The sequence below is a fragment of the Phacochoerus africanus genome, chromosome 3 (assembly GCF_016906955.1).
Source record: "Phacochoerus africanus isolate WHEZ1 chromosome 3, ROS_Pafr_v1, whole genome shotgun sequence".
In the NCBI taxonomy this organism is placed as follows: Eukaryota; Metazoa; Chordata; class Mammalia; order Artiodactyla; family Suidae; genus Phacochoerus; species Phacochoerus africanus.
The window spans coordinates 1578932-1591704 of record NC_062546.1 but is presented as its reverse complement, the minus strand read 5'-3'; the positions used below and the strand labels follow the sequence as shown (position 1 = coordinate 1591704).

The window sequence follows — 12773 nt, the reverse complement described above, 5'->3', positions numbered from 1 at the left end:
TGACTCTGGTGTGGGCTGGCAGCTACGGCTCCAATTAGACTCCTAGCCTGGGAACCTCCATATGCCACAGGAGCAGCCCTAGAAAAGGCAAAAAGACCAAAAAAAAAAAAAATTTAAAACTTCTGTGAGTTCCCTGGTGGCCTAGTGGTTAAGGATCCAGTGTTGTCACTACTGTGGCACAAGTTCAATCCCTGGCCCGGGAACTTCTATATGCCTTGGGCTTGGCCAAAAGAAAAAAAATTAAAATTTCTATGCTCCAACAAGTAACATAATTTAAAGATGGGGAGAGGGGAGTTCCCGTTGTGGCTCAGGGGTTAAGAATCCGACTCGTATCCATGAGGAAGCAGGTGGATCCCTAGCCTCTTTCAGTGGGTTAAGGATCCGGCACTGCCACAGGCTATGGTCATAGATGTGGCTCGGATCTGGCGTGGCTGTGGCTGGGGTGCAGGCTGGCAGCTGCAGCTCTAATTCAACTCCCAGCCTGGGATCTTCCATAAGCCACAGGTGCAGCCCTAAAAAGAAAACAACAAAAAAAGAAATTTTAAAAATAACAACAATAACGGGCAAAGGGTTTGAATAGACATTCTCCAAAGGAGATAATACAAAAGACCAATAAGGACAGGACCGCTGCTCAGCGTCTGGGCGGGACCCAGGTGCTCAGAGGAGGCGGGAACCAGGCGAGAGTCTCCCAGAGGCGGGGTGTCACTCTGCCCAAATCGGCCGAAGTGAAGGTGCCGAGGGCTGTCCCAGAAGGGCAGGCTCCACAAGCACTGACCCTCTCTGCGCAGATGCAGGGGTGCGCCGCTGCCCAGCCGCAAGGAGCAGGGGGCCCAGGCAGCCTCCAGCTGGCGGCTTGGAGCCCAGCTGACACCCTCCTCCGGTGGACAGCAACCTCTTCTCCCTGTGGGACCCCTCCGAGAGTGGTGAGCGTGGAGCTGCCCACCAGGTGGGCATATTGCCATCCCTCCTACCCAGTCCTGTGGCCTCCTCTTTCCCTCCTGCAGGTGCTTCTCGGAGGAGCCTTTGCCTTCTGAGCTCCAGCTCAGCTTCTACTTCCTGGAGAAGAGTCGGCGGTGGAGGTGGGGGGGCGGGGGGCGAGAGAGGGGGAGGCTGGGCCAGGGAAGCAGGCAGTGAGGATTCGCAGACTGGATCACTCGCCACCACGTCAGGGAGGAGAAGGCCGTCCCTGGCCCGCGGCGCAACTGCCAGCACTTTCCCTGGGGGACTCTTGGAAGGAGCTGGTGGAAAGGCAGCTCTGGCCGGCAGCCCGCCCAGCAGGGCTGATTCCAGCGGATTCCCTTGTTTGCAAAGTGGAGGCGGGAGGAGATAATGGGGCCGGAGGGTTGTTAACTGCGTTGCATTGACTTAGAGATGCTAATGACAAGCTGAGAGCAATTAGACAATCGAAAACTAAGTGTGACAGCCAGCAAGTCTCATCAGCAGCTTCAAGGAAAGCCTCCGGTCTGGCAGAAGCGCAAGGAAAACTCAAGTTCAAATTCAGACTTGAGAGCCCGAATAGCTGAACGTCACAGACGCCTGAGCGCTCAGCTGGGGGCAGGACAGTGGCGGCAAGGACTCCTTCAGAGAACTTTCACCGCCTGAGCCTGCAGCAGGGAGAGCCAGCTTCCCCCCCCCCCCGCCCCCGCCCCAGGGAAGCCATACAGAATTCTGCCCCCAAGAGACAGCAGGTGTCTGTCCCCACACCGTCCCCTCCCCCTTACCAACCTCCATGCCTGTAACCAGAATTAAGTCACAACACAGCTGGGACAGTCCTGGAGGAAAGGGGCTGCCTCTCAGAGGAGCAGCGGGGCTCAGCGGGCATGGGCAGCAGAGGCGGGGAGGGGTGCCTGCGGGGTTGGTGCCCGGGTGCTCCCTGCATGGCTGTCGCCGTGACTGGACTGAGCAGCTCCCCTGGTCTAAGAAGGAACAACAACGGGGCTCAGACCTTCAGGACCGAGGGCGTGGGTCACACCCCCAGGAAGGCCCCTGGGACCTGCAGGTGACAGCTGAGGAGGGGAGCGGGCTGGACAGTGGAGGCCCGAGACCAGCGGCACCAACTGGGGAGGCACATCCGTGGACCTCCTTCTGCCTCCCCCAGGACGACGGGCTGGGATTCCCGCCCCCCATGCAAGGGAGGGGAACCGTGGGCACGGGGACAGGGCGTGTGTGTCCCAGGGAACTCCCTGCCAAAAGTGACTCCATGGGAGTTCCCTGGTAGGCTAGTTGTTAGGGTTCTGCGCCTTCACTGCTGTGGCCCAGGCTTAGCCCCTGGTCTGGGAATTGAGATCCCACATCAAGACGCTGTGGCCCAAAGTTAATTAATGAATGAATGAAAAAAAGAGAGACACTCTGCCCAACACAAGAGCTGGGCTGACAGCCCCCTGCCATTGGCTCTTGGGGTCCACCCCAGATCTCAGGGAGCTGCTGCAGTCAGCCGCCAAGCGAGGCTGTGGTCTGAGGCCTTGCGTGGCCCTCCCCCCGGATTCCAGAAGTCCCCTTGGAACCCTTTGGACCCTCACTCTTCAAAGCATCTGCTTCTTTGAGACCGTCCCACTTGGCTGCTCTGTGATGACAGGCAGGCAGGCAGGGAGGGTTGGTTTGTTCACTCTGCCAGTATTTGGGGAGGGTGCGCCACGGCCCGCTGGAGGCCAAGGCCACCCCATCCGGGTTTGCGCTTGGCTCTACTAGGATGCTGGGCATGGTTCTGAACTGGCAACGGGATCATGTAGCGCTCGCCCCAGAGGGCGGCAAACCACTCTTCGGTCCAATTTAAATGACTCCCAATTGTGAATCACTGCTCTGGACGGATAGAGAGCCAGGTGACAAAACGTTAGCAGCCCTCAAAGCACCAGACCCAGGTTTTAGAGGGAAATTCTGCCAGATATTTGAGAAACAATTAAAATGGTTATTTAAAACTTTCCAGAACATAGGGAGTTCCTGTTGTGGCACAGCAGAAAGGAATCCAACTAGGAACCATGAGGCTGCGGGTTCAATCCCTGGCCTTGCTCAGCGGGTTAAGGATCCGGGTTGCCATGAGCTGTGGTGTAGGTTGCAGATGCGGCTCAGATCCCGCTGGCTGTGGCTGTGGTGAAGGCCGGCAGCTGTAGCTCTGATTAGACCCTTAGACTGGGAACCTCCATATGCCGTGGGTGTGGCCCTAAAAAAAAAGAAAAAAACCAAAGTGCTTTTCAACCCCAAACGCAACATGTCGCATGAGGAGAAAGCGCTTGAAGCCCATCAGACGTGTGCGTGTAAACGGCTGAGCACGACGCCGCGCACACACTCGGCAGCTGTGAACTTCCGCTGCTGTCCTTTCTCCTCCGAGGGCTCCTTCAAGATGGTAGCTGATGGGCTTTGCTCTTCTCTGCAGAGATGAGAAGAGCAAACACACCTCGTTTCGCTACACTTCGTGGGACTCAGCTTCGCAGAAATTGCATGTTTCTGCACATGGACGTCCTGTGGCAGCCCCACGTTTGGCGAGACCATCAGCGCCATTTCCCCAACAGCATTATTTTATTTTTTTGTTTTGTTTTGTTGGTGGATTTTTTTTTGGGGGGGGGCGGGCTCACACCCATGGCATGTGGAAGTTCTCAGGCCAGGGATCAAACCCGAGCCATTGCAGAGACGATGCTGGATCCTTAATTTGCTGCACCGCAGAACTCCAGCAAGCGTAACTTTTATATACACTGCGAAACCAAAAACCGTCCCATGACCTGTGTGTCAGGACCTGGATGGTGAGGATGGGCCTGAAGATCTGGAGCAGTGAGATCTGGGGACCCCGGCTGCAGGCCTGTGTCTCACGAGCAACGCGGCTGAGAGGAGAAAAGCGGGGCCCCGTGCAGAGCAGCCCCCGCGAAGCTGCCAGGAGCCGGCGCCTGCTCCCCCCAAGGCCTGCCTCCTGCTCACCTGAGCTCCCTGGGTGACTGCAGATGGGGGCCTGGACTCCTGGGGCCGAGGCGGTCACCTGGGCAGAGCAGAGCCTCTCATTCCCGAACGAAGGGACAGCCCAGCTGGGACGCGGACGCCCTGTCCCCCAGAGAACATCGGTGAGGGCGGGGTCCCCTCGCACGCTGCCGTGGGCGCATAGGGAGGTACGGGCACTTTGGAAAACAGCCTGGTGGTTTCTCGGCGCTCAACACAGACTCACCATGTAAGCAAGCAGTTCTCTCTCTCTCTCTCCCTCTATAATTTTTTGGGGTCATGACTGCGGCATGTAGAAGTTCCCAGGCCAGGGATTAAACCCAGGCCACAGCGGTGACAACCGCTTAACCCCACTAGGCCAACCAGGGAACTCGCTGAGCAAGCAATTCTACTCCAAGGTATGCACGGGAGAAACGGCCGCATCCATCTACACAAAACCTTGTACACGGTGTCGGAGTTCCTGCTGCGGCGCAGCGGCATTGGCAGCCTCTTGGGACCCCGGTTCACTCCCCAGCCCGGCACAGTGGGTCAAGGATTTGGTGTTTCCGCAGCTGCGGCTTAGGTCGAAACTACGACTCAGATCTGATCCCTGGCCCGGGAACCCCATAAGATGTGGGGTGGCCAAAAAAGAAAGAAAGAAAAACCCCCAAACCTGGTACATGGCATTTGCAGCAGCTTTATTCAGAAGAGCTGACAAGTGGAAACAACCCAAATGTCCTCGGCTGGTAAGTAAGTAAGCGACATCACACGGCGGAGTATTATTCAGCTATAGAAATGAAGTCCTTGTCCAGGCTGCCGCCTGGATGCGCCCTGAAAACATTCAGAGGCGTTCCCGCTGTGGTGCAGGGGGTTGAGGCGTTGCCACAGCTGTGGCGGAGGTTGCAGCTGCGGCTTGCATTTGATCCTCGGCCCGGAACCTTGCATATGCCGCTTCCATGCGGCCACAAATGGGAAACATTTACAAATGCACACAGAGCGAAAGGAGCCAGGCTCGAACGACTCCACGGATGAGGAACATCCAGGAGGGGCAGGCCCGCAGCGGCTGCCCAGGGTTCAGAGGACAGGGCAGCAGGGAGTGCCCACCAATGCCTGCAGGGCTTGGGGGGCTGTGGGGAGAAGGCTCTGGAATGAAGCAGTGGTGACAGCTGCTAAACACCCTGAAATGAACACCTCAAGTGGGTGAGTTGATGGCATGTAACCATGGACCTTAACCATGTGGCTAATGCAACAGATAAACGAAGGGACAACACGAGTTTGGTCCAGCCCGGCGTGGAGAGAGACCGCACTCTGGCCCCGAGGTTCCAGCAGCTGAATGCCCTCTGTCAAGACACTGCCCCCACCGCAGCCAGACGCCCCAGGCGAGTGTGGTTTCCGCGTCCAGAGCTCGGGAAAAGCAAATATGTACTCACACAACTGTGCCCTCCACTATGAGCCACGAGCCGTGGGGATGTGTTTCTGGCGCCGTCCCCCACCCAGCTGCCGGAACCTCCTGGGAAAGCTGGAAGCAGCTCTGGACCCTTCTCAGCCCAGCCACACGCTGCTCCTCTGGCCACTCACGCCCCCGGCCACCCTGCATCCTGTGCCCTGTGGTCCGAGTGCACCGGGCTTCTTGCTACGGAGCCTTTGCGTCTGGAGGGTGAAGGCTGCCACAAAGGTTCACAGCGGTAGCGGTGACAAGCTGGACCTTCACATGAGGATGCGACACCCCAGCCAGGTGAGAACCTCTGTGTGACAGGGACCCTCAAGCTGGAAATTCTTGGGCAGTCACTACGGGTGATGAGATGCTGGGGGGGGGGGGCTGAACCATCCCTACTGCTTCTTCTTCTTCTTTTTTTTTTTTTAACTTTCTTGCTTTTTAGGGCAGCATATGGAGGTTCCTAGACTAGGAGCCCAATCAGAGCTGTAGCCGCCAGCCTACGCCGCAGCCACCACAATGCCGGATCCAAGCCACCTCTTTGACCTACACCACAGCTCACAGAAATGCTGGATCCTTAACCCACCAAGCAAGCCCAGGGATCGAACCCACGTCCTCATGGATTGGAGTTGGGTTTGTTTCTGCTAAGCCACAACAGAAGGTCCTCTACCCTTCTTTATTTTTTTAGAAATCTTTTTTTTTGGTCTTTTTTTTTTTTTTGCTATTTCTTTGGGCCGCTCCCACGGCATATGGAGGTTCCCAGGCTAGGGGTCGAATCAGAGCTGTAGCCACCGGCCTACGCCAGAGCCACAGCAACGCGGGATCTGAGCCACATCTGCAACCTACACCACAGCTCACGGCAACGCCGGATCGTTAACCCACTGAGCAAGGCCAGGGACCGAACCCGCAACCTCATGGTTCCTAGTCGGATTTCTTAACCACTGCGCCACGACGGGAACTCCCCCTTCTTTATTTTTTAAATTTTTATTTATTTATTTATTTATTTTTGGTCTTTTTGTCTTTTTAGGGCCACCCCTGTGGCATATGGAGCTTCCCAGGCTAGGGAATCAGAGCTGTAGCTGCTGGTCTATGTCACAGGCTCAGCCACGCCAGATCCAAGCTGCATCTGCAACCTACACCAGAGCTCACAGCTACACCAGATCCTCAGCCACCGAGCTAGGTCAGGGGTCGAACTCGCAACCTCATGGTTCCTAGTCTGAGTCGTTTCCGCTGTGCCACGACAGGAACGCCTCTACCGCTTCTTTATTTACATGACTTCATTCTCAGGGCTGTGGTTCTGCCAGGGCGGAAACTTGTGCTGTCAGGCGGGTGCAAACACAAGGGCCTGGCTTTGGAGCCAACCTGGAGTTCACATCCTAAGATGCTCCCCAGGGAAGCCTCTGGGTTCTATGGCACCTCCCTGCACCCTGCACCCTTTGGGTGGGGTCCAGACAGGACAGAAGGAAGTACCTTCCCCATGGCCGGGCTTCAGCCCCAGCTCAGCCTGCATCCCGGGCTCCTGGAGAGTGCGAGCTCCTTGGCTGAGAAAAGCACATCTGGTCTCTCCCAGGGCTGAGCAGGGAGGGCTCGGAGGCAGGTGTCCAGGTCAGCAGCCCAAAACTCAGACTGGAATCCCAACCAGGCCGCTTTCTGGCTGTGTGATCCTGGCCAAGCAGCTGGCCCAGCTCCTCACCATTAGGTCCCCGGCGACTGCAGAGAGGACAGGGCTTTGTCCCTGCCTCTCTTGCCCTGGTGGCCCTGTCTGTGTGGCCAGTCTGGTCTGTGCAATGCCCAGACCGGTCCAATCTCCTGCTGGCGGTCACGGGGTTCAGCTCTGCTGTGAAAACATTTCAGTGTGTGCTGGGTCTGTTGCCAAACAGATATGCATGTCACCATTGGGCTCTGAGAGCCATCTTGTATTGATAAGTAAAAACGATGGAGTTCCCACTGTGACGGGGTGGCTTAAGGACCCAGCGCTGCTGCAGCTGCATCACAGATCACAGATGTGGCTTGGATTTGGTTCCTAGCCTGGGGCCTTCCATGTGGGTGCAGCTGTGGGTGCGGCTGAAAAAGGAAAAAACAAGATGTGCTGCAGGAGTTCCCTGGTGGCCTAGCAGTTAAGGACTCGGCATTGTAGCTTCTACGGCTCAGGTTCAGTCCCTGGCTCAGGAACTCCCATAAGCCATAGGTATAGCAAAAAAAAAAAAAAAAGCTTCCACTATGGCACAATGGGATCATCAGAGTCTTAGGAGCACTGGGGTACAGGTTTGATCCCCCGCCCAGCACAGTGGGTTAAGGATCTAGCATCGCCGCAGCTGTGGCTTAGGTTGCAGTTGTGGCTGGGATCTGATCCTTGGCCTGGGAACTCCATGTGCCAAGGGATGGCCAAAAAAAAAAAAAAAAAAAAAAGTGGTCTATTTAAAATAATGGACCACTACTCAGCCATGAGAAGAATGAACTAATGCCATTCACAGCAACACAGAGATTATTAGATTATTAGATTAAGGGAAGCAACCAAATCTCTTTGCTGTACAGCAGAAATTAGCACAACCTTGTAAATCAGCTGCTCCTGAGCTCCTGAAGCCCTCGGTGTCCAGAGGCTTCATCCTCGCCAGGAGAAGAAAGCCCACGGGCCTGTCCACTTTCCCCTTTCCAGGATGTTCTCTAGGCACTTTCTGTTTCTGAGGGGCTGCCATGCTGCACTCTGACCCCAGGAACCTGGTGACGGGTCAGCCAGCCATCGACTCTGCTCCCCGCTCCCATCCAGCTGCACCTGGGAAGGGGGGCGGAGGCCCGGGGCCCTGGGCGGGAGAGGAGCAGCAGAGGTGAGGGAGGGAAAGAAGTGGAAGAGGGGGGTGTGGGGGAGGAGATGGAGGAGGAGGGACGGGGGAGAAGCCAGAGAAGGGGAAGGAGGGCCAAAGATGTGCAGCCTCAGCCCACCGTGCTTGGGAGAGCAGCTCCTCGGGCCCCGGGGCGGGGGCGCAGACCTCGGGCAGAACCCAGCTGGGCAGGACCAACCGTCCCCCCTCCTGCCCTTACTCCTAGCCCCTCAGCCCCTGAGCACACCTGCCTCGGGCCTCGCAGCCCCTTACCTGCCCGGAAGACCCCTCGTAAGTGTCCCTTCAGAGCCAGCCCTGCCCAAACTGCCCGCACTGGAGGAGAGGAGGGGACAGGGGAGGTCCTGCCTTGCTGGCATGTCCCCTGCTTTGGACCACAGACTCAACTGCCGCTTTATCTATGGACCACCGAGCTATTATTAGCATATTTTGAATTAAATCATCTTTTTTTTTTTCCTTTCTTTCTTTTCACGGCCCCACCTGCAGCATATGGAAGTTCCCAAACCAGGGCTGAATCGGACCTGCAGCTGGGGACCACGCTACAGCCATGGCAACACAGGATCCTCAACCCACTGATTGAGGTCAGGGATTGAACCTGCATCCTCACAGGGACAGCGTCGGGTTCTTAACCCGCTGAGTCATGACGGGAACTCCATCAACTCACCCGTCTTGTTTGGCTCCTCCTGAGCACTGATACCTGTGAAATCAGCGGCTGGGCTGGCGTTCCTTCTCGGGGGCACATCAGAGTCACGGAGTGACTTTCTGGGGAGCTGGGCCCCTCATCTGCCACAGGACACTAGAGGTGGTGGAACCCCAGGCAGAGTCCGGTGTCCAGCCCTGCATACCTGTCCATAGTAAGGGACACGCTCCCAACACTCAGCAGGGTCTTAGTAAGTGGCTCATGATTGCAGTGGGAATCTGGACAGCTGCTTCTGTCATCCTGCACACTGGCCGTCTCCCGTGGCCAGGCCCCCAGCCCCTCTCAAAATCCCATGGCCAGTGTCACTTTCTGGGTCCTCACAGCCACCGGTGAGACGGGCAGGACAGCTGCAATCTCCCTCTGGCAAAAGGAGACATGAGTTTCCGTCGTGGCTCCGCAGAAACAAACCTGACTGGCATCCATGAGGACCCAGGGTCGATCCCCGGCCTCGCTCAGTGGGTTAAGGATCCGGCGTTGCCCTGAGCTGTGGTGTAGGCCAGTGGCTACAGCTCCGATTCAGCCTCTCGCCTGGGAATCTCCTTGTTTCGCAGGTGAAGGAGAAACGAAGGCAGAGTCCAACTTGCCCGGGTTTTCCAGCTTCTCGGCTCCTCTCTCTGCACTCCCAGGCTCAGTGATGCCCAAGTGATGCCCAAGGTGGTAGTGCTAGAGGTGTGCGCCCTCGCCTGGAAAACAGACCACAGCAATGGACTCCCGGGCCACGCTCAGGTCCGCACACAAGCACCCCCCAGGCCTTTCGTCAGTGCCCTCCGCTTTGGGCAGGTCACCAAGGGATGACCAGCAGGGCCAGCGTTCCTGGACCAGTGCACCGTGTACATTTTTAGCCTCTGCCCCGCTTGGATGTTTGCACTGTGACTGACGCTCTCGGGGAACCACCCAGCTGCAGCCCTGGGAAGCTGGGGGGCTCAGAGGTCCTCAGGAATTGCCCGGTGCCCTGGGCCGGGAGCTCAGGCTCCTGCTCCCCTCCCAAACAGAACCAGCTCCTATCAGGGAATAAGGCATCCCCGTGCCTGGCACACAGAGGCTTGGGGCGGGAGGCGTAAGGTCCAGATCCCGTGATCTTGAGCAAGATCTAGACCAGGAAGCGGGGGCAGGGGAGGACCTCCGCTGGGCAGGGGAGGACCTGGCCAGGTGGCTGCTGAGGTGCTCAGGACTCCTGTCGGTGCGCCTGGGGAGGACTGTGCTAAGTGACAGTCCTAGCTCGCATCCAAGGACAGGGCCCCCCACCCAGGGGCTGGGCTCACCCAGGGGTGCTCCCCTCACCCGCACCATGTCCCAGGAGCAAAGAAGCAACTGGAGGAGGCCCAGGTAAAGCGTGGCAGAAAGGCTTTTCCATCTTGGGCTTCTTCTGTGCTCCCTTTTCTCAAACTCAATACCACTTCCTTACTGTTTTGGGGTGCTGGTGGGACCGCAGGGGTTCACAGAGGGCGGGAGTCTGGAGGGTGTGCAACTTGCCTGTGGGCGACTACCCTGTGCTGGGTGGGTTTCCTCTGCAGGATTTTGAGTCAGGAGCGTCGATGGGCCCCTGGGCTGAGAACAGCTGGGATCGGCTAAGCCGAGCCGATTGGGCCTGGCTTCTCCTTAACACTTGACGGAAAAAGTTAACGGTGGGAGCTGAGCTTGGCCCAAGTAGCGTGATAAGATGAGCACGCCAATCACTCCTGGGGTCAAGAAAACCCCTCCGCAGTTACACGTGCGCAGTAAGACGCCTGGGGTCAAACAGGGAGGGGCGCCAGGACCTGAGAAGTCTTCTTTATTTTTGCTTTTTAGGGCCACCGTCCTGGCATATGAAGGTTCCCAGGCACAGCGGTCTAATCAGAGCTGCAGATGCTGGCCTACGCCAGAGACGCAGCCACACGGGATCTAAGCAGCGTCTTCCACCTACACCACAGCTCACAGCAACGCCGCCGGATCCTTAACCCACTGAGCGAGGCCAGGGGTTGAATCCACAACCTCATGGTTCCTAGTCAGATTCGTTTCCTCCGAGCCACAGCAGGAACTTCCATAAGAAGCCTTGATACCGTCCCAGAACCCCTTGCTCTGAAAACCATCTTTGCCAAAGACCTGCATACATATCGGGGAAGGTCCGGTGTCTGGTCAGGTGTGAGAAATAAAACAAGATAATTGGCCAAAGAAAGACAAAGACCTGGTAGAAATGTCCTACACGAGGGATTTCCATCACTCCGTGCCCTCCTGCCCCTCTTTTCTCTAGAGTGTGTGCTACTGCTCTGCTTCTACTTTAAGTGCTTCTCTGTATGGAGACATTAACATAAACTTGAGACCAGTTTTCACAGTCTCTGCCTCCTGGAAACATTCTTGCTTTCAACAGGGGGCAAGAATCAGGGCAATTCTGCTACTAGCCTCTAGCTGTCTAGTGGCTGGGATTCCTGGTTTCCACCCAGGCGGCCCCAGGTTCAATTCCTGAGCAGAGAAGTACCATCTCACTGCGAGCCATCACCCACTGCTGTCTCTCCAGATCAAGACTCGGGGGGGGGGGGGGGGGTCAGAGGTCTGTGTGCGCAGCGCCACAACTTCTCTGCAGTGGCTTTTACTTTTTTTTTTTTTGGTCCTTTTAAGGCCACACCGTGGCATGTGGAAATTTTCAGAGCTACAGCTGCCAGCCTACGCCCCAGCCACAGCCACTTGGCATATGAGCGGCGCCTGGGATCTACACCACAGCGCATGGCAACGGCAGATCATTAACCCACTGAGTGAGGCCAGGGATCGAACCGCGTCCTCATAGACACTAGTCTGGTTCATTACCGCTGAGCCACGACGGGAACTCCCAGCTTCCACTATTTCCTCTGGCCCTTAAAGCAAGAACTACTTTACACCTTGATCAAGTACCCACTTTAACACATCTAAGTGAAATAAACGCTTCACAGAACAACGGCACTCTATGCGGTGAGCTCTCTGCTATTCCTCTCATTCCGGTTCATTTCTATAAAATGCTGGTCACCCTCCCTACGTGTTTTTCAGAACCCAATGCTGATCCCTGATCTGCTGTCAAGAGGGACAGACAGACAAAAAGCAAGCGCCCACGTAAGTGCTAATGGAGCAAAGGGCTGTGCGGGGCAGAAGACGGTCTGGCGAACAGGAAAGGGGCGGTCTGCTTCTCCGTTTTGCCGCGAGGCCTCTGGGCTGGAGGCAGCAGCAAGCCGGCCAGGTCAGGCGGCCCTTGGAAGCCCTGGTGGGGCGGCTGGGATTTATTTTAAGGGACAGGGAGCGCCACCGCCGTTTGGGGGAGGGGCGGGATTCAATGAGACGATGCGCTCAGCACATTATGTTTAGCGGCTGACGCGCCGGGAAGCGCTAGTTCTCCGCAGTTACTACTGCGCCCCACCGGCGGAGGAACCCCTTCCAGCCTTCACCACACCGGCAGTGACCCCCGGCCCCTGCCTCTGCCCCCCGGACTCCCGATCTTCATTCCACGGATGGTGACCTCGTGGGCAGGGAGTCTGACCCGCTGCCTTCACCCCCGCCCTGGGCAAGAGACCCCTGGGGCCTCATTTCCACCCCAGGCGCAGTGACCGAGGTCTCCGTGGGCAGGGACTTCGCTCCCCGGAGAAGGGACCAACCCCCAGCCTTCGCCCTTGGGGGAGGGGAGAATTGGGGCATACGCCCCAATGTCTCCAGCCAGGGCGGGGGAAAGCTGCCGGGCACACTTTCGTAGGGGGGAAACCTAAGACCCGGGAAAACCGTCTACAAGCTCCCGGAGCCTCGGTCCGGAGCAGACGGGCGCGTACGGCGCGCGGGGCTTTCCGTCCCCGCCCCTCTACACACACAGACACACACACACACACACACACACACACACACGTACACACACACGTACACACACACGTGCAGCCCCCCTCGCAGCCCCGTCCCCGCCCCGCGCACG

The 12773-nt window shown here is 57.3% G+C and overlaps 1 protein-coding gene across 1 annotated transcript; it reads left to right on the top strand.

Moving 5' to 3' along the window:
* The first annotated feature begins 4557 nt into the window (after positions 1-4557).
* Positions 4558-12688, top strand: LOC125122424 (uncharacterized). The gene is made up of 2 exons (XM_047770728.1): positions 4558-5635; positions 11870-12688. Exons 1-2 carry the CDS (start codon positions 5234-5236, stop codon positions 12179-12181), a joined length of 714 nt encoding a protein of 237 aa, XP_047626684.1. The 5' UTR covers positions 4558-5233; the 3' UTR covers positions 12182-12688.
* The last annotated feature ends 85 nt before the right edge of the window (positions 12689-12773 follow it).